Source organism: Haplochromis burtoni, unplaced genomic scaffold, assembly GCF_018398535.1.
Source record: "Haplochromis burtoni strain Fernald_Lab_line unplaced genomic scaffold, NCSU_Asbu1 Contig_76, whole genome shotgun sequence".
In the NCBI taxonomy this organism is placed as follows: Eukaryota; Metazoa; Chordata; class Actinopteri; order Cichliformes; family Cichlidae; genus Haplochromis; species Haplochromis burtoni.
Window position 1 is genome coordinate 798,777 of NW_024582437.1, and position 20,092 is coordinate 818,868.

The 20,092-nt window shown below is 39.7% G+C and overlaps 1 protein-coding gene across 10 annotated transcripts in view; it reads left to right on the top strand.

Moving 5' to 3' along the window:
• snap91a (synaptosome associated protein 91a) overlaps nt 1–20,092 on the top strand; it is an 84,612-nt gene that overhangs the window by 38,571 nt on the left and 25,949 nt on the right. For all 10 annotated transcript variants that reach the window (XM_014334232.2, XM_014334231.2, XM_014334230.2 and 7 more), the window contains exons 2-8: nt 13,466–13,608; nt 15,997–16,072; nt 17,752–17,854; nt 18,419–18,512; nt 18,927–19,038; nt 19,268–19,374; nt 19,467–19,508. In XM_014334232.2, the coding sequence (XP_014189718.1) occupies nt 13,466–13,608; nt 15,997–16,072; nt 17,752–17,854; nt 18,419–18,512; nt 18,927–19,038; nt 19,268–19,374; nt 19,467–19,508 (677 nt within the window). The remainder of the gene's footprint in view (nt 1–13,465; nt 13,609–15,996; nt 16,073–17,751; nt 17,855–18,418; nt 18,513–18,926; nt 19,039–19,267; nt 19,375–19,466; nt 19,509–20,092) is intronic.

Genomic DNA, 20,092 nt, shown 5'->3' on the forward strand with positions numbered 1-20,092 from the left:
GCTGCTTTATGTCCATTTGTTCTTTTTCTTGGAGGAGTTCTTGATTTTTTTGCAGAGCTTCATCAAGCTTTATTTGCAAAGCTTCCTTGTGTTTCTCGCTGTCCTGAAGCTTGCAATCCGTATCTTCCTTTTTCATGGTCTGTTGCGCTTTCTTTCGAAGAAACTCAACCCTTCCTTTCAGCACTTTTTCATTTATCTCAGTGCCTTGGAGTTTTATGACCAGTTGTTTCTTCTCTTGGAGGAGTTCTTGATTTTTTTGCAGAGCTTGATCAAGCTTTACTTGCAGCTCCTGAATCTTTTTTTCCCTCTCTTTCTCCTTTTTCTTCTGTTGGAGGATTTCTTCTGTTGGTTTTTCTTGTACTTTATTAAGCTCTGCTTGGAGCTCAAAGATCCTTCCCCGCATGTCTAGGAGTTCCATTTCTTTCTCCTTTTGAATATCTTCCTTATCCAGAAGCTGTTTGAACAGTCTATCTACTTCATCGGTCCTTCTCTCACAGTGCTCTCTCAGTAAGATAATCTCCGTTCGTTGTTTAAAAAAACTTTCCCAGATGTAATTGGTGTACTCTGGCTGGGGCGGGTGTCGCGTATTGTGATTGTTCATGAGATTTTCCTCATGCATTTCTTCCAAGCACATCTTCTGCAGTTGAGTATCGTCTTCTCGATTGCAAAGAGGAGCGCTGGGCTTTACGTTTTCTCTTTTTTTCTGTTTTCTTGGAGACATGTTGGAATCTGTTAACAGTGACTCTGAAAAGGATCCAAAAAAAAAGGCTTGTCTGGCGAACGTTTGAATGCTGCAAACATAAATGCTGCGAATAACGGACTAAAAGTTCTTGCGTCTCACCCCTATTTAAGGGTTTTAGGATCAAAGGATCAAAGGATCACAGTGGTGGTAAGATTCTAAATGTGTGTGACATCACAATTCTGTAAGCCAATGAGGTTGTCACATGACATTTGTGGGAGGGCATTCTTTACTTGGACAAATTATCAATAAGCTTTCAATATCAGTAACAATGGTGACAGTATAATTGTTTATTGTGCTGAACAATAAACAATTCTATTGACAATTATATGTGTCCAGTATGTTGGCTGATTTTCTTTTACTTTTTGCATTTTAAAATAAAAGCTGGGCTGATTTTAACACCATTACAAGAAGTGTTGTTAATTATTCTTTTTGAATCCTAATCAGGTTACCACAAATTGTTTTTTAATTTAGTAGAACTTGAAATGTTTGTCAGTGGGTAAACAATTCATAATGCAAAGTCAGAAACATCAAGTTATTCTTAGTACTGCATACTTGCAATACATAAGTTGTCCTGACAGTCATGTAGGGCATCCGTAGTTCAGGGGGTCGGGAAGCTCATCTTGTAACTGGAAGGTTGCCGGTTTGACCCCCAGCTCTCTCTGTCTTGGTCGTTGTGTCCTTGGGCAAGACACTTTACCTACCGCCTACTGATGATGGCGCGATATGGCAGCCTCGCTTCTGTCAGTCAGTCTCACAAATGCAGCAGAGCTTTTACATCGTTTGTCTCAGGAAATAAGATCACAGTTCAGACCCAGAAATTTATACCACACAGGGATAAATGCTGACAACAGCTTCTGCCACATAGATCCAACCCACAAGTTTCATTTAAACTTGAAGCTCAGAAATGCACCGTATTTGATAGCTTGCTGCGAGACCTCACACCGAGCACATCTACTGCGGGTGTGGTGCCTGTTATTGGACCCGGAGTTAGCAACATCCCCCAAGAACCCGAAGAGGAGAGGCCTGGCCCCTAGCCCTGCCAGTGTAGCAGAAATGATGACGGATGATGATGGCCGTTATACTCTGTGTGAGTAGCTTCATGTTGTTCATGTGTAATTTACATTGAGTAGGCTAACCACTTATTAAATTAATGCATGTAAGGTGAACTAGAAAACACCGTTGTAGTTACATGCGGCTGTCTTCTTGTTTGATGGCAGATACTCCCTTCACCCTAGATACTCTTTGCTCCACATTTAGTTCCACCCTACTCTCCCGAGGCTGATTATGTTGAAGAAGATATATAATGTAATCATTTTTTAAAAGAATGCCAATATTTAACCTCAGCTGGGCAAATCTGGTTAGATAATTGAGACCTAATCTAATAGTAACTTTAACTTTGGACTTCATTTTGTATGACACCTTTTTATAGGCTTGCCATCATGTGATGTCATCTTTTATGGTCTCTCAGTTGTCTTCATTATTACTTCTGTTCCTTTACTTTTAGTCTTTCACTGGTGTGCATTTTTATTGTTTCTATTTTAACTCTCTATTAACTTTACTCATCTCAAGCCCAAATATCTAACTTTTATATGGGGCAGTAAAACTGTTTTTTCTTCTTAATACTGAACTTGTTTAACTCCAAGAGAATTATTTGTAATAGGAGTGAGATTCCAGTTACAAATGGATTTCAAGAATAAAAAGAAAAGTTTAAAGAAGGTTTAGATTCCCTAAACATACATATAACACAGCCTAAATATATATTTGTTTAAGCCTCATTGCAGTTATTTGCAGTCAGTGCTCCTGAATGTGCTTTTAATTCAGTCAGCTCAGGAAATTGCAGTTTTTTTCTACTCCTAGGTCTGTATGATGTCAAAGAGAGAGGGTAGCCCTAATATAGTCATCTCACTCTGGCTGTGACCAGAAGCCTCACCCACTCATGTTCTGTTTACCAGAGGCAGCCAATCAGAAAAAGGTTGCAGGGGATTATTTTGAACTGTGACTCATACAAAGCTACTTCAATAGTCCACATGGAAAACTACGCAGTCTTTAGTAGTGGAGATGTGGTCATCGTGATGATTTTATCTTTATAAAATTTTTTGCCATACTTTCATTTTCTGAGCAACTTTCACTGACACACCTACTTCAAGAAATCTGTGCTGCAGGTTTCACAGTATGGATTAAAACTGAAGCGACGACTACCTGACGTAAAACTCGCCACTCGGTCTTCCAGCGCTGGTGTGATTCAGAGCGACGCCCATCAGGACGGGCAGTCCTAGGGAGCTCAGAGGAATATTCACCTGGGACAGAACAGTAAAATTAATAATATTAATATTTTAGCCCTTTCATTACTTCGACAAAACAGCTGGTGCAAAGTTTTATTAAAGAAAAGTGACTGTGTGAATACTGCTTTAGGCATAAAATCCTTGTTTTACACTGTGATGTCGTGAGGTCCCATGTGTAGGATCTGACCTAACAATTTTCCACTTCATAAAAAAACTTGGTAAATTTTCTGATGTGTGGATCAAATATTAGGGCTGAGTCAAACTGTGGTGCCAAGTTTCTGGAAGCTGGTTTCACTTTGTGGGGCCTATGACATGCATGATTGAACAAGAATTCTGATTTTGAGGTATTTCACTGAAGGAAATCTGCTGACACCATTTAGACTCTTTAAAAAGAGTTGCTAGCAGGCTTCTGGCTGCTTGCAAATGTCAATGAATTGAAGTTATTGCTGCTGACTGAAGGTTCTGTAAACTACTCAATCATAGAATGATACGATATTGAACTAAAACAAATGCCTGAACCCTAAATTATGGATATCCTATTGTGGTGATCTAAAACGTAACACTAAATGTGATTAAAACACTAAAACTCTGGACTCCGGGGCTGAACGACCGCGAGGATCACCAGCCCGAGGAAAACACAAAATACACATGACTCCGTGAGAAAGACAATTCATTCTTGAATGAAGACGTGGATCAGACACATTTAAAATGTAGCCAATTGTGTTTATTATTCAATTATTAAGGAAATAGAAAAGGTGGGGGAATAGAAAAGGAGGGGAGGGGTGGGGGGTAAAGAAGAGGGTAAAGGAAAGGGATAGAAAGGAGGAAAGAGATAGAGGTGAGAGAACCCCAACAATGCCCTCTGAGCAAGCACTGGATGCGACAGTGGATAGGAAAAACTCCCTTTAAAGGAAGAAACCTATGACAGAACCAGGCTCTAGAGGGGGCAGTCAACTGTCGGGACTGGTTGGGGGGTGAGGGTGAAAGAGAGAGAGGGGGGGGGGGAGTTACAGGGAAATAGGGGAGGGAGAGGTGTCAGGAGAGGTGAAAATTACGATGCAACGGTGGAGGAGGAAGACGGGGTGACATCAGTAGAAGAAAAAGTGGAAAAAGTAGAAAAAGCAGGAGTGCTCTTCCTCCAGAAGAAGCGGAAGCGTTTTTTCTTCTTGTCCATGATCTTTTCCACCAGCACTTTCTTCTCTAGGACGAGGGTTCTTAACTCATCAATTGTTTGTGTATTTTCCTTCTCAAGTTTCCTGCATGTTGTCTCCACTTCTTCTAATTTGGCTTGTTTTTCTTCCAGCCTTTCTTTCAGTTCTTTACATTTGGCCTCCTGCATAAGCTTTGCCTCGTGCATCTCTGTATAACTCTGTCGTAATTTGTTGTGTGTGTCTTGTAGCTGCTGACTTCTCTCGAGTTCTTGAAGTGTGCACTGCAGGTCTGTGTTTTTTCTCAGCATGTCACTGAGCTTACTCTGCATCTCTGAGCATTGTCTTTGCACTTTTTTCTTTTCCCCCTCCAGCTCAGTTGTTTTGGAGTTCAGTTTGTTATAACGGTCTTGCAGCTGTTGGTTTTTCCTCTCAAAGTCCTGGAGAATTTGTTTTTCTTCTTTCTGCTTTATTTTCCGTTGTTCTTTGTCTTGAAGCAGCTCTTGATATTTGTGCAGCGTTTCATCAAGCTTTACCTGCTGCGCTCCGTATTTTTCCTGCATGCCTCTCTGGTTTATGTCCAGTTTTTCTTTCTCTTCAAGGATTTCTTTGTTTTTTTGTAGAGCTTCATCAAGCATTACTTGCAAACCTTGGTTGTGTTTCTTGATGTTCTGAAGCTCACAATCCAGATCTTTCTGTTTGGTGTCATGCTGTTCTTTGTCTTGTAGGAAATCCTTATTTCTTTGCACTGTTTTATCAAGCTTTATTTTCAGCGCGGTGTACTTTTCCTCCACGCCTTCAAGCTTGGAGTCCATTTCTTTCTGTTTAATTTCTAGTTGCTTTTTTTCTTGAAGCAACTCTTTATTTTTGTTCAGTGTTTTATCAAGCTTTGCCTGAAGCCCTTTGTACTTTTCCTCCATGCCTTGTAGTTTGCGCTGCTTTATGTCCATTTGTTCTTTTTCTTGGAGGAGTTCTTGATTTTTTTGCAGAGCTTCATCAAGCTTTATTTGCAAAGCTTCCTTGTGTTTCTCGCTGTCCTGAAGCTTGCAATCCGTATCTTCCTTTTTCATGGTCTGTTGCGCTTTCTTTCGAAGAAACTCAACCCTTCCTTTCAGCACTTTTTCATTTATCTCAGTGCCTTGGAGTTTTATGACCAGTTGTTTCTTCTCTTGGAGGAGTTCTTGATTTTTTTGCAGAGCTTGATCAAGCTTTACTTGCAGCTCCTGAATCTTTTTTTCCCTCTCTTTCTCCTTTTTCTTCTGTTGGAGGATTTCTTCTGTTGGTTTTTCTTGTACTTTATTAAGCTCTGCTTGGAGCTCAAAGATCCTTCCCCGCATGTCTAGGAGTTCCATTTCTTTCTCCTTTTGAATATCTTCCTTATCCAGAAGCTGTTTGAACAGTCTATCTACTTCATCGGTCCTTCTCTCACAGTGCTCTCTCAGTAAGATAATCTCCGTTCGTTGTTTAAAAAAACTTTCCCAGATGTAATTGGTGTACTCTGGCTGGGGCGGGTGTCGCGTATTGTGATTGTTCATGAGATTTTCCTCATGCATTTCTTCCAAGCACATCTTCTGCAGTTGAGTATCGTCTTCTCGATTGCAAAGAGGAGCGCTGGGCTTTACGTTTTCTCTTTTTTTCTGTTTTCTTGGAGACATGTTGGAATCTGTTAACAGTGACTCTGAAAAGGATCAAAAAAGGCTTGTCTGGCGAACGTTTGAATGCTGCAAACATAAATGCTGCGAATAACGGACTAAAAGTTCTTGCGTCTCACCCCTATTTAAGGGTTTTAGGATCAAAGGATCAAAGGATCACAGTGGTGGTAAGATTCTAAATGTGTGTGACATCACAATTCTGTAAGCCAATGAGGTTGTCACATGACATTTGTGGGAGGGCATTCTTTACTTGGACAAATTATCAATAAGCTTTCAATATCAGTAACAATGGTGACAGTATAATTGTTTATTGTGCTGAACAATAAACAATTCTATTGACAATTATATGTGTCCAGTATGTTGGCTGATTTTCTTTTACTTTTTGCATTTTAAAATAAAAGCTGGGCTGATTTTAACACCATTACAAGAAGTGTTGTTAATTATTCTTTTTGAATCATAATCAGGTTACCACAAATTGTTTTTTAATTTAGTAGAACTTGAAATGTTTGTCAGTGGGTAAACAATTCATAATGCAAAGTCAGAAACATCAAGTTATTCTTAGTACTGCATACTTGCAATACATAAGTTGTCCTGACAGTCATGTAGGGCATCCGTAGTTCAGGGGGTCGGGAAGCTCATCTTGTAACTGGAAGGTTGCCGGTTTGACCCCCAGCTCTCTCTGTCTTGGTCGTTGTGTCCTTGGGCAAGACACTTTACCTACCGCCTACTGATGATGGCGCGATATGGCAGCCTCGCTTCTGTCAGTCAGTCTCACAAATGCAGCAGAGCTTTTACATCGTTTGTCTCAGGAAATAAGATCACAGTTCAGACCCAGAAATTTATACCACACAGGGATAAATGCTGACAACAGCTTCTGCCACATAGATCCAACCCACAAGTTTCATTTAAACTTGAAGCTCAGAAATGCACCGTATTTGATAGCTTGCTGCGAGACCTCACACCGAGCACATCTACTGCGGGTGTGGTGCCTGTTATTGGACCCGGAGTTAGCAACATCCCCCAAGAACCCGAAGAGGAGAGGCCTGGCCCCTAGCCCTGCCAGTGTAGCAGAAATGATGACGGATGATGATGGCCGTTATACTCTGTGTGAGTAGCTTCATGTTGTTCATGTGTAATTTACATTGAGTAGGCTAACCACTTATTAAATTAATGCATGTAAGGTGAACTAGAAAACACCGTTGTAGTTACATGCGGCTGTCTTCTTGTTTGATGGCAGATACTCCCTTCACCCTAGATACTCTTTGCTCCACATTTAGTTCCACCCTACTCTCCCGAGGCTGATTATGTTGAAGAAGATATATAATGTAATCATTTTTTAAAAGAATGCCAATATTTAACCTCAGCTGGGCAAATCTGGTTAGATAATTGAGACCTAATCTAATAGTAACTTTAACTTTGGACTTCATTTTGTATGACACCTTTTTATAGGCTTGCCATCATGTGATGTCATCTTTTATGGTCTCTCAGTTGTCTTCATTATTACTTCTGTTCCTTTACTTTTAGTCTTTCACTGGTGTGCATTTTTATTGTTTCTATTTTAACTCTCTATTAACTTTACTCATCTCAAGCCCAAATATCTAACTTTTATATGGGGCAGTAAAACTGTTTTTTCTTCTTAATACTGAACTTGTTTAACTCCAAGAGAATTATTTGTAATAGGAGTGAGATTCCAGTTACAAATGGATTTCAAGAATAAAAAGAAAAGTTTAAAGAAGGTTTAGATTCCCTAAACATACATATAACACAGCCTAAATATATATTTGTTTAAGCCTCATTGCAGTTATTTGCAGTCAGTGCTCCTGAATGTGCTTTTAATTCAGTCAGCTCAGGAAATTGCAGTTTTTTTCTACTCCTAGGTCTGTATGATGTCAAAGAGAGAGGGTAGCCCTAATATAGTCATCTCACTCTGGCTGTGACCAGAAGCCTCACCCACTCATGTTCTGTTTACCAGAGGCAGCCAATCAGAAAAAGGTTGCAGGGGATTATTTTGAACTGTGACTCATACAAAGCTACTTCAATAGTCCACATGGAAAACTACGCAGTCTTTTTAGCCCTTTCATTACTTAGACAAAACAGCTGGTGCACTGGTCACTGTGATGTCGTGAGGTCCCATGTGTAGGATCTGACCTAACAATTTTCCACTTCATAAAAAAACTTGGTAAATTTTCTGATGTGTGGATCAAATATTAGGGCTGAGTCAAACTGTGGTGCCAAGTTTCTGGAAGCTGGTTTCACTTTGTGGGGCCTATGACATGCATGATTGAACAAGAATTCTGATTTTGAGGTATTTCACTGAAGGAAATCTGCTGACACCATTTAGACTCTTTAAAAAGAGTTGCTAGCAGGCTTCTGGCTGCTTGCAAATGTCAATGAATTGAAGTTATTGCTGCTGACTGAAGGTTCTGTAAACTACTCAATCATAGAATGATACGATATTGAACTAAAACAAATGCCTGAACCCTAAATTATGGATATCCTATTGTGGTGATCTAAAACGTAACACTAAATGTGATTAAAACACTAAAACTCTGGACTCCGGGGCTGAACGACCGCGAGGATCACCAGCCCGAGGAAAACACAAAATACACATGACTCCGTGAGAAAGACAATTCATTCTTGAATGAAGACGTGGATCAGACACATTTAAAATGTAGCCAATTGTGTTTATTATTCAATTATTAAGGAAATAGAAAAGGTGGGGGAATAGAAAAGGAGGGGAGGGGTGGGGGGTAAAGAAGAGGGTAAAGGAAAGGGATAGAAAGGAGGAAAGAGATAGAGGTGAGAGAACCCCAACAATGCCCTCTGAGCAAGCACTGGATGCGACAGTGGATAGGAAAAACTCCCTTTAAAGGAAGAAACCTATGACAGAACCAGGCTCTAGAGGGGGCAGTCAACTGTCGGGACTGGTTGGGGGGTGAGGGTGAAAGAGAGAGAGGGGGGGGAGTTACAGGGAAATAGGGGAGGGAGAGGTGTCAGGAGAGGTGAAAATTACGATGCAACGGTGGAGGAGGAAGACGGGGTGACATCAGTAGAAGAAAAAGTGGAAAAAGTAGAAAAAGCAGGAGTGCTCTTCCTCCAGAAGAAGCGGAAGCGTTTTTTCTTCTTGTCCATGATCTTTTCCACCAGCACTTTCTTCTCTAGGACGAGGGTTCTTAACTCATCAATTGTTTGTGTATTTTCCTTCTCAAGTTTCCTGCATGTTGTCTCCACTTCTTCTAATTTGGCTTGTTTTTCTTCCAGCCTTTCTTTCAGTTCTTTACATTTGGCCTCCTGCATAAGCTTTGCCTCGTGCATCTCTGTATAACTCTGTCGTAATTTGTTGTGTGTGTCTTGTAGCTGCTGACTTCTCTCGAGTTCTTGAAGTGTGCACTGCAGGTCTGTGTTTTTTCTCAGCATGTCACTGAGCTTACTCTGCATCTCTGAGCATTGTCTTTGCACTTTTTTCTTTTCCCCCTCCAGCTCAGTTGTTTTGGAGTTCAGTTTGTTATAACGGTCTTGCAGCTGTTGGTTTTTCCTCTCAAAGTCCTGGAGAATTTGTTTTTCTTCTTTCTGCTTTATTTTCCGTTGTTCTTTGTCTTGAAGCAGCTCTTGATATTTGTGCAGCGTTTCATCAAGCTTTACCTGCTGCGCTCCGTATTTTTCCTGCATGCCTCTCTGGTTTATGTCCAGTTTTTCTTTCTCTTCAAGGATTTCTTTGTTTTTTTGTAGAGCTTCATCAAGCATTACTTGCAAACCTTGGTTGTGTTTCTTGATGTTCTGAAGCTCACAATCCAGATCTTTCTGTTTGGTGTCATGCTGTTCTTTGTCTTGTAGGAAATCCTTATTTCTTTGCACTGTTTTATCAAGCTTTATTTTCAGCGCGGTGTACTTTTCCTCACGCCTATATTACCAGGTCAAGCCACTTTTGAACCAGAAACAGCGGCAGAAGCGCCTGACCTGGGCTACAGAGAAGCAGCACTGGACTGTTGCTCAGTGGTCCAAAGTACTTTTTTTTTTTTTTGGATGAAAGCAACTTTTGCATGTCATTCGGAAATCAAGGTGCCAGAGTCTGGAGGAAGACTGGGGAGAGGGAAATGCCAAAATACCTGAAATCCAGTGTCAAGTACCCACAGTCAGTGATGGTCTGGGGTGCCATGTCAGCTGCTGGTGTTGGTCCACTGTGTTTTATCAAGGGCAGGGTCAATGCAGCTAGCTATCAGGAGATTTTGGAGCACTTCATGCTTCCATCTGCTGACAAGCTTTATGGAGATGAAGATTTCATTTTTCAGCACGACCTGGCACCTGCTCACAGTGCCAAAACCACTGTTAAATGGTTTACTGACCATGGTATTACTGTGCTCAATTGGCCTGCCAACTCTCCTGACCTGAACTCCATAGAGAATCTGTGGGATATTGTGAAGAGAAAGTTGAGAGACACAAGACTCAACACTCTGGATGAGCTTAAGGCCGCTTTCGAAGCATCCTGGGCCTCCATAACACCTCAGCAGTGCCACAGGCTCAGGCCCGGCCCTAACCAATCTGGCGCCCTAGGCACGATTTTAGGTGGCGCCCCCCTACATCGGCAGTGTAGTGTATGTACTCACAAGAAACCGAATAGCTTTGTCTTTGACCTTTTTTTTTTACTTAAAGAAAGCAAATTCACAATCAGAATAATTAACAAGATAAAAAAAATATATGAATACAAAAAATAAAAAATGAATATATGAAATACAATAAATTTCATTTCATTTCATTTATTTATTTTTTTCACACTTGGTACAACAGATCAAACAAACCAACCACACTTTCTATCAATAAAGCACTACAACCATGTGTGAAAAGGAGCAGGAAGAAGAAAATATTCTTATTAAACCCCGCCCCCTATCTACATTCCAACTTATATTACAAGTGGGCACCAAAAATCAGGGAACAAACTAATATTAACATTTCTCTCCGGTCCTAACCCAACCCAAACAACAAATATACCACTCCACATAGTAACAAGGAGAAAAATAAAATTAAATAAATAAAACAAAAAATTATAATGGATCCATTTTCAATGAACTCCAATTTCATTCACATTCTTCATATTGAGTTATCGTTTTAAGCATGTAACACTTTTTAAAACAATGTAAACTTATACAATTCTTTAAATTATAATGAAGAGAGTTCCACAGTCGTATACCCCTAACCGTTGGACTCATTAATCTTTGTGTAGTCCTAGCTAACTGATGCTTAAAATAAAATTTCCTTCTGCTATCTTCTCCCCCTGAACACATTAAAAATACTCTTTGTAACTTAAAGGGCAAAATATTATTTTTAGCCTTAAACATAATTAATAGTGTCCGTAATTTCACTAAATCTCCTAATTTTAATAATTTTGATTTTATAAATAATTTATTTGTATGTTCTCTATATTTAACATTATGAATCATTCGTATCACTTTCTTCTGTAATAAGTTTAGAGGTTTTATAGTATTCTCATATGTATTCCCCCAAACTTCAACACAGTAACTAAAATATGAGAAAAACAATGAAAAATATAAAATGCGCATTGTTTTATAATCTAATAAATCTCTTACATTTCCCAAAATATAAATGCTTTTAACCATCTTCTTTCTAATATACTCAATATGAGATTTCCACGTCAAATTTTCATCTACTATTACACCCAAAAAACGATTTCTCCTCCTCTTCTTTTCTCTTTTTTCTTCCCTGGGCACCTGACAGTTTTGGCCGTTTTGACATCTTGTGTTGATTTTTTGATGTGGTGACGTCCAAAAGGAACCATGATACGGGAAGGGAGGGGGCGCACCGTGCGGGGAGGGGGGGGGCGTAATGTTGTAACAAATAATATTTCTATTAAATAAGCTTTACTTTGCATTTTAATTAACGTGGGATTATTTTTTGTATTTAGAAATAATAGTACCAACTTTTTTTTTTTTCAACATTTGTGGCACTGGCGTGGCGCCCCCTGATGGACGGCGCCCTTAGCATTTGCCTATACGGCCTATGCCACGGGCCGGCCCTGCCACAGGCTGATTGCCTCCATGCCACGCCGCATTGCAGTCATTTCTGCAAAAGGATTCCCGACCAAGTATTGAGTGCATAACTGAACATAATTATTTGAAGGTTGACTTTTTTTGTATTAAAAACACTTTTCTTTTATTGGTCGGATGAAATATGCTAATTTTTTGAGATAGGAATTTTGGGTTTTCATGAGCTGTATGCCAAAATCATCAATATTAAAACAATTAAAGGCTTGAACTACTTCAGTTGTGTGTAATGAATCTAAAATATATGAAAGTGTCATGTTTATCAGTACATTACAGAAAATAATGAACTTTATCACAATATGCTAATTTTTTGAGAAGGACCTGTATAGCAACAGCTTGTTTGTTTGCTCATTTTTGTTGAGCTATTTGAAACATTGCTTTCGAAATCAACTTGCTCTTTTAATTCTTGCTCCTCTGCACTAGAGCGAGCTAAACGAGGAAGTACCAGGACATCAATTTTATTGAGAAAGTAAAGCATCAGCTGGAAGGTCCGCCGGGCTGTGGAATATGAAAAAAGAACTTGCTTGATAGTATTTTGTATTAAATTGCATATCACATTTAAGTACCTAATAATTAAAGGTGCCCACTTTAAAGACTGCCTATTTTATGACAGGCTGAAGACATATTGTCATATCTTCTACAGGAAGGTTATGCTTTTTTGTTCCTCATCATGAAATGTATTTAATTATTAACATGGATTATTGATATCGGTAATTTATGATTTAATATCGCTCAGCTACTTAACAACTCTAAAAACTTTTTTTCCTTCCTGGTGGTGCACTGACTGCCCTCCATAGGTCCACACGTCTGATTGAAAGTGCAGTTCTTGCTTCATTTTCTTCTCTGTGTCTTTCTGCTGTGGAATATTCCACTGCCTTCCTCTCCACGCTCTGCCTGCTGGTGTTAATGACTGGTTGCAGAAACGAAACAAAGCAGCAGCCAGTGTGACTCACACCAGGCTCTAGTGGCATAATGTGAAGAGCTCATCTAAGTACATTTCAATATGATGGAAATCAGCAGCTTCCCAACGCAGCTCTGCTCACACAGATAAGCTCTTCTTGCTTGCACAGATGAGCCTGCTGCAGACTAAAAATGGACACTCGATTGGCAAAATAAGAGTTCACAGAGATCAATATCTAATTATAGCCCTAAAAGATGGTATTCAATGATGACAATGTGTTGTGTGGCCAAGGCAGTTTAGTTTATAAAAGTGGCAGCTCCTTAATATGATTCTGAGAACAAGACCATTTGAAAAAAGGTTGTATAAAATCTCTTTCCATTTGAAGGTGTTTTTAAATTTGAGGGAGTGCTTTGCATGTGAAACTGTTCAGTCAGTTTAAGTGACAACTGTGAGAGTGTGACTGTGAAATGTAGCAGCAGCCAGATGCAGTGTCATTGTATTTATTCAAGTGCACTCTTATTCGTCACTTCTCGCCCATCTCCCTTCTTTCAGTGTAGCAGTTTGAGTTGCCATTACCTCCTAAAATGAAAAGGCTTTTAGCACAGTCTGTACCTGTGCTGCTTTTGTCCCTTGCAAGTATCCATGAACTGACCTCTTGTTCCATCTTTCCCTTGTGCTTCTCAGACCTGATCCAGGCCACCCAAGAAACCAACGTGAACGTCCCCCAGATGGCCGACACGCTGATAGAGAGGGCTGGCAATGCCAGCTGGGTGGTGGTTTTCAAAGCCCTGATCACCACACACCACCTTATGGTGCATGGCAATGAGGTGAGATCACAATACACGCAAACTTAGTTTCCACTTTGAGTCTTTTTGTGGCCATTAATGTGGGTTTAGCCCCCCCGCAGACACAACAGAGGCCTGTAGTTGTTCAGGAATAGCCTTGTTTATGTAGGTTTGGTTTTGATCTCAGTTCATCCAGCAATATAAAGACATAACAACAGGTAAAATCTGCAGCAGTTATGTTTTTCCCTGTGAAAATGTAACCAGAAAAGATGAATCAGTAGTTTTCTTAGTTCTGCCAGCCTAGTGAACTGATATTTTCATTTTTTGTGTGTGTGAATAGTTTTAAACTTTAGGTGTGAATCTAAATATTGATCCACTCCAGAGAAAAAGATGCACAGTGCATGCAGTACTTTCTGTCAGCTCTATAAGGTGTCTATAGGCCTCAAGTGGCCAAAATAAATGGAAGTTCAAATCTCTTTAAGGGGAACTGAAAGAAAAAATGGGATTTTACAGGTTTAACACAGATGAAAGTTACAGTCAAGGGAGTAACATTGTGAAAAGAAACTGTACAGAGGCAATGAAAATCTGTTTGTCACCGTATATGTTCAGACAGACGAAAAGCTCTGTGAATATGAGGATGAATTGGCTCGGTAAATATAATGTTTGGCTTTTTTGTGCTGTCGAGTCATCCAGATACCACTATTGTCCATTATTATTGTCATGTGTACATATCTCTGTCAATATCGACAGCCTGCATAAAGTTTAGTTTGTGCTTTTCTTTGTATTTATATGAGGCGGTAGAGCTTGATAGGTGTTAGACTTCTACCTGCTCTTTGGACTTAATACATTTATTTACACCACCATGAGTTTGTGTATGTCTGACACCAAAAATCATTGCTGTATTTTGTTTTGTGCTTAATTTTTATTTGTTTGTTGGAAATGTAACTATCAGTGAGAGCACCAGCATTTCTTCACCTATGGCCGTGGATGTCCCTACTACCGACCATAAAGAAAGAGAAACAGCAAAACATAATCCCATTCATTCAATGGCAGTTGTGCTTTAGCCGAGGGACTGGCCTGGCCCTGACCCCCTGACCCAAATGTTGTCCTGATACATGAAGAAAGCCGAAGGCTGTGATGGGGGAATAAACAGCAGATGACACAAAGCAGAGAGAGAAATACTGATACACAAATATTCTTCAGAAAAGCAAACACACTGTGGCTAATTGGGGAATAAGCCATTACTTTCTCTGCCCTAACGTTACCTATTTATTATTATGAGGTAGGGGATTGCATTTCCCGGCATGAGCTGACAGGAAGCAGATGAGATTTAGCAACAGGAAGATAACAGCATTGACCCTTGCAGTCCCCACAGCAGGTGTCAGAGGAAAGGACAAGTGTAATTGCTTTATCATGGGCCACAATGGGATGCTGTGGCACTGCACATGCATCTTTTAATAATGGATCTCAGTGTGTACATAATGTCACAAGGGGAATTTTTCCCCATGTTTTTACTCTAATCTGCCGGATGTGGATGTGAATGTGGGCACAAGACTTCTGTATGATTTAATCGTAAAGTTTGCCTTATGGAAACTAGTTGTTCTGAATAACCAGGTTAAAAAAAAAAAAACATAAAATAAGAAATAAATAAATCTAAATATCTTTTTTTTCTAGACTTGGTTAACTTCACATTTTCAGTTATTTTCATTTTGTTTGAGCTTTAACAGATATAATAAGCTCTTTCAGGCCACAATTGCTGGCCATCTGCAAGCTGCTTTACAACCCACTTCAACCCAGCTTCTCCTTTCATGGTTTCTTTGATTTGATTGATGCCTTATCTGCAGTCATTGATGCCTCCTTTGACTTTCCATGGAAGCACATAAAAAAGAGGGAGATCCAAGAGCAGATACAGCTTACTTTGTTATTTTCATCCAAAGGATTCAAACTTCTTTAAATTATTGTTTCAGGCATGGAAAAGCCCCCCAAAAACCCCAAAACCCAAACCAAACCAAAAATCTTTGTTTACTTGAGGACTAGATTATTTGTTGGGTAAAATATTGCTTTATTTTGCACATTTACAGCATTTTAGAAAGCCTTAGAAAGCCTTTCTGAGCAGATTTCTCTTTATTACATGAAACTTTATTTCCCAGCCCTCTCCTTGATATTCACACCCTCCCACTCATAAAGCTGCAGCACTGCTCCTTCAATGCTGATTTTCTGTTCAAGAAAATCAAAAAAGTATAGAGTCACACCTTTTATGTCTATTCTCAGAGGGCCTTACTGCATCTGTACCGAACAGCTCCTTAGAGATTCAACCATCTGTTTAAAAATGATAATCAGCTATAGAATTAACAGTGAATATGCCATGTGTTCATTACTGAAGTCTCTTAGGATGATTCGCTAACCTTGTGTGTGCATCTTTTCCTGCAGAGATTCCTTCAGTTCCTGGCATCTAGAAACACCTTGTTCAACCTCAGCAACTTCCTGGACAGAACTGGCTCCCATGGTGCGTGGCGTTCCCTTCCCTCTGTCCAGTTTCTGACACACCTGCCCATGTTCCCTAACTTTAAGTAATCCTGGATCCCACCACTAATTGATTCAGCCCATTTCTGCATCTCTATTAGCTCAGTTTAGGATGTTTGAAGATACAAAAGCAGAACAAACTTGAATTTTAAAAGCAAGCAGCAGCAACACTTCCAGTAACCCCCGTTCCTTTCAGTCAATTTTGTTCCAGTCACGTTATTTCTGTCTTTTTGTGATGAATTGTAGGTTCAAAAGCTGTTCTTATGAGCATTTTGCCTGCTAGTTGAACTACATAATGTGGAAAGCCATTTTTAAGACTATTTAAAATCTAAATTAGTTTAACAGGAGGATTATGGTAATCTCGGTTTACTGAGGTAAGCACTGTTATGGTGATTCTACACTGACAAAATCCCCATTAAATTTATCCCTTTAAAAGTGGTTTAGGAAGGTTAAGTCAGAAGCTCTGTACTACTCTTTTGGTTAGCTGTCTTTACTTGTAATCAAAATGAGACTAGCTTTCATACTTTTAGTCCTTAACAGAGTACAGCTCATCAGCTGCTGACACTAGCTCATATTCTTTGTAGTACAAATACAAAGTTTAGCTTTAGATTGCGATAACTCTATATAAAGCTAAAGCTAAGTGCTAAGTTTAGCGTAGCATAACTAACGGCACAAGCTTTGTAAAACTAAAACTGGTCATTTGTACACATTTTGTATCATTTTGTTTGTTATTAGAGATGAAATATAATTACATAAGAGATAAAAACTTACATGCATCCAATTTCTATAAAACCATAAAAAAATACAAATATTCAACTGCAAATCACATGAAGAGGAAATGGAAAAGTAAATGAACTGATTAAAAAAAAACGCAAAGTGAAACAAAACAGAACAATTTCAAACCAAAAAGTTTTTCCATGTCATGATTTACACAATATAGGCCCACAGCTTCTCCAGCACACACCCTGCTCCTTGAAATATTTAAGTGCTGGGGTTATGGAGCTAGGTATGCCCCACTTAGATCTTAAATGCCCTTTTAATGTTAGAGCTAATTTTAAGACTTGTTTAACTCTGTATATTGAAATAAGCATTATTTATAGGCCAAGGGCAGACTTAACTTTCCCTGGATCATCTTTATTAAACATTAAATCTGTGACTTGGCTAACCAGGCCACAGTCAGAAGCTTTTATTTAAGTATTTTCCATAGAAGCCTATGTGAGGCCTACCACCTGTCATTAGTTTTAACAAGATACCTCCGCCCTATTATGAGTAGATTTGGAATCATAAGCCCCTTAAGAGATCAGTTGTCCTTCTTTTTGAAACACATATAACACATATATATGTGTTTGAAACACATATATATGTTAAATAATGTTGTAATTGCTAAATTTTACAGTCATGCTAACTTTCCCTCGCTGTTTACAGCCATTATGCTAGCCTAAGCTAAAATCTCTTAGCTTCACTTTTATATTTTGCATACAGGCATGTAGGTTGAATGAAGATTGAAGCGACAGGCATTTAGCTGATTCTAGCATAACTGGAAGTGTGTGGAAAAAGCTAGTCTGACTTTGGTGTCATTTTTGATATATACAACCTTTCAACACTTTGCTAATGTCTTTCTTGCACTGTGCGTGTGGATGCTTATGCGTATTTTGTCCTCAGGCCTCGACATGTCCACATTTATCAGACGCTACAGCCGCTATCTCAACGAGAAGGCCTTCGCCTACAGACAGATGTCTTTTGACTTTGGCCGTGTCAAGAAAGGGTGCAGTATCTATTTCTCTTTCTCAAATGGCCTTGCTGCATGATTAATTCAGCTCTGTTATTGATTTTTCATCTTTTAACATGCTTTTCTTACCCAAGATCAGAAATATACACTTTATGCAAGTCGGTGTCCATATCAGTCAGAATAGCACATATCCCAAAGCCACAAAGGTCATGTTTATGAGTAGGATTGGCTCCATCACCTCCAGCCTGGCACTGAACCCCGTGCATTGCTTTACTGGCATGTAGAGATGAATACAGAGAGGGGTAACACTCATGCTTATGGATGGGACTGCTCTATTTAGCTGGCAGTCACAAGGTCCCTCTAGCTAGATAAACTGGCACTGAGAAATAGACTTCAGAATAAAGACAAAATACAGATGAGACACAGTGGCGGATACTTGTGTGTGACAGGTTCAGAGGCTGGATTCATTTCAGTGGTTAGTAGACCATGTCTTCCCCAATAATCAAGGGAGTGGGGTTTGTTCATAGTAGCTTTCTCCCCAGGCTCTGTTTTACAGAGCTGCTGCTTAAACCTCACAATTTCCATTTCTTTCTGTCTCAGAGCTGAGGGTGTGATGAGGACCATGTCAGTAGAGAAGCTGCTGAAAGGAATGCCTACTCTGCAGAGCCAGATCGACGCACTGCTGGAATTTGATGTGAGTGACACTCGCTAATAGGCGACAATGTCACACTGCAAGGCATCCTGACATTGCCCTAGAGATACTGAACAGCTGTAACAAAACTGTGTACTGTAGCAGCATCTATGAAGAAGTGATACATGATATCAGGCCACATTGTTTGGAGTCATAGTTTAGCTTTACGTCTAACATTAGAAGGGTAAAGACCTACAAGATGACAACATGACCGCTACAAAACTGAACGTGGAGGTACATCCACTCGTACGGAACGAGTAAACCTGACTGTGTGCTGGGTAACTTGCCAGACCATTTTGAAGAAGGATATTAAACTTTTCTCAAGTATACATACTAATTTGACTATGTTAAATGAAGACGCTGATCATAGGAAACATTTTACGAAGATTTTGACTTCAGCTATATTTGTCCCCTCAGGTGCATCCAAAGGATCTCAACAATGGAGTGATAAATGCCTGCTTTCTCCTGCTCTTCAAAGATCTGATCAAGTTATATGCCTGCTATAATGACGGCATCATCAACCTGTTAGGTAAAGAGTCACCCCTGAACTTTACCTTTATGAGTCGGTATTTACGCCACTGTCTTGATGGGTGAGCAGATGGATTTCATTTCTAACACTACTCCTGAAAGAAAAAATGGGTGGCAAATACTTTTTGTCTGTGGAAACGGTTGGATATGTATACCGCAGAGTAATAGGAAAAGCTTTGGGTGAAATTCAGAGGGATAGGGTGTCACATTTCAACCTCTTTTCTTTCTAGAAAAATTTTTTCAAATGAAGAGAAGCCAGTGTAAAGATGGGCTTGAGATCTACAAGCGGTTCCTGACAAGAATGACTCGAGTTTCCGAATTCTTCAAAATTGCTGAGGTACCTTCTGAGCAGCAGGTGTCACTGATTGGCTGGGAGCTGAAGTACATTGTGGCAGTTGTTGTCTTACCTCTTGTTGTTTTCTTTTAAAGGAAGTGGGAATAGACAAAAATGACATACCTGAGCTTACTAAGGTAAGACTGTCAAATTTGGGTTTTGGGCCATTTTGGGAGATATAATATTCTTTTATACTACAAGCTAACAGAGTAACTAACAGTGGTGTGGTCTTTCTAACTATATTGCATGTAATATGAATGTCTAAAGCTACTATTTGTTTTTTCTGCTGTGTCCACCACAACTGCTCCCATTTGACAACAATCAGAAATTCACAAACAGGAACCACACAACCGCCACACAACCAATAAGCTGTGTTCATTTGTTGATTGACGGTCCCCGTGGCTCCCCTTCTCTTTTTACTTTCAGAGATGCAGATCGATCATTCAGGCTGAGAGTGTGAGTAGTTAGCAGTGCACAGAGCTAGCTTTGGGAGCAAGCAGCTTAGGGAAAGTAGTCATTTAAACTCTCGTTGAGTGCACTGAATTGAAGCACACTGCACAGTGAGTGCAGACCCAGCAGACATACACCAGGCGCTCTGACAAAGTGGGATGATGTGACTAGCCAGCTGGATGAAAGCTAGGACATGCTGAGCAATGCTGCTGATCAGGTGGCTGATTTTAGCATAGCTAGCTTTCGTTCAACAACTGTATAAAACAGCAGA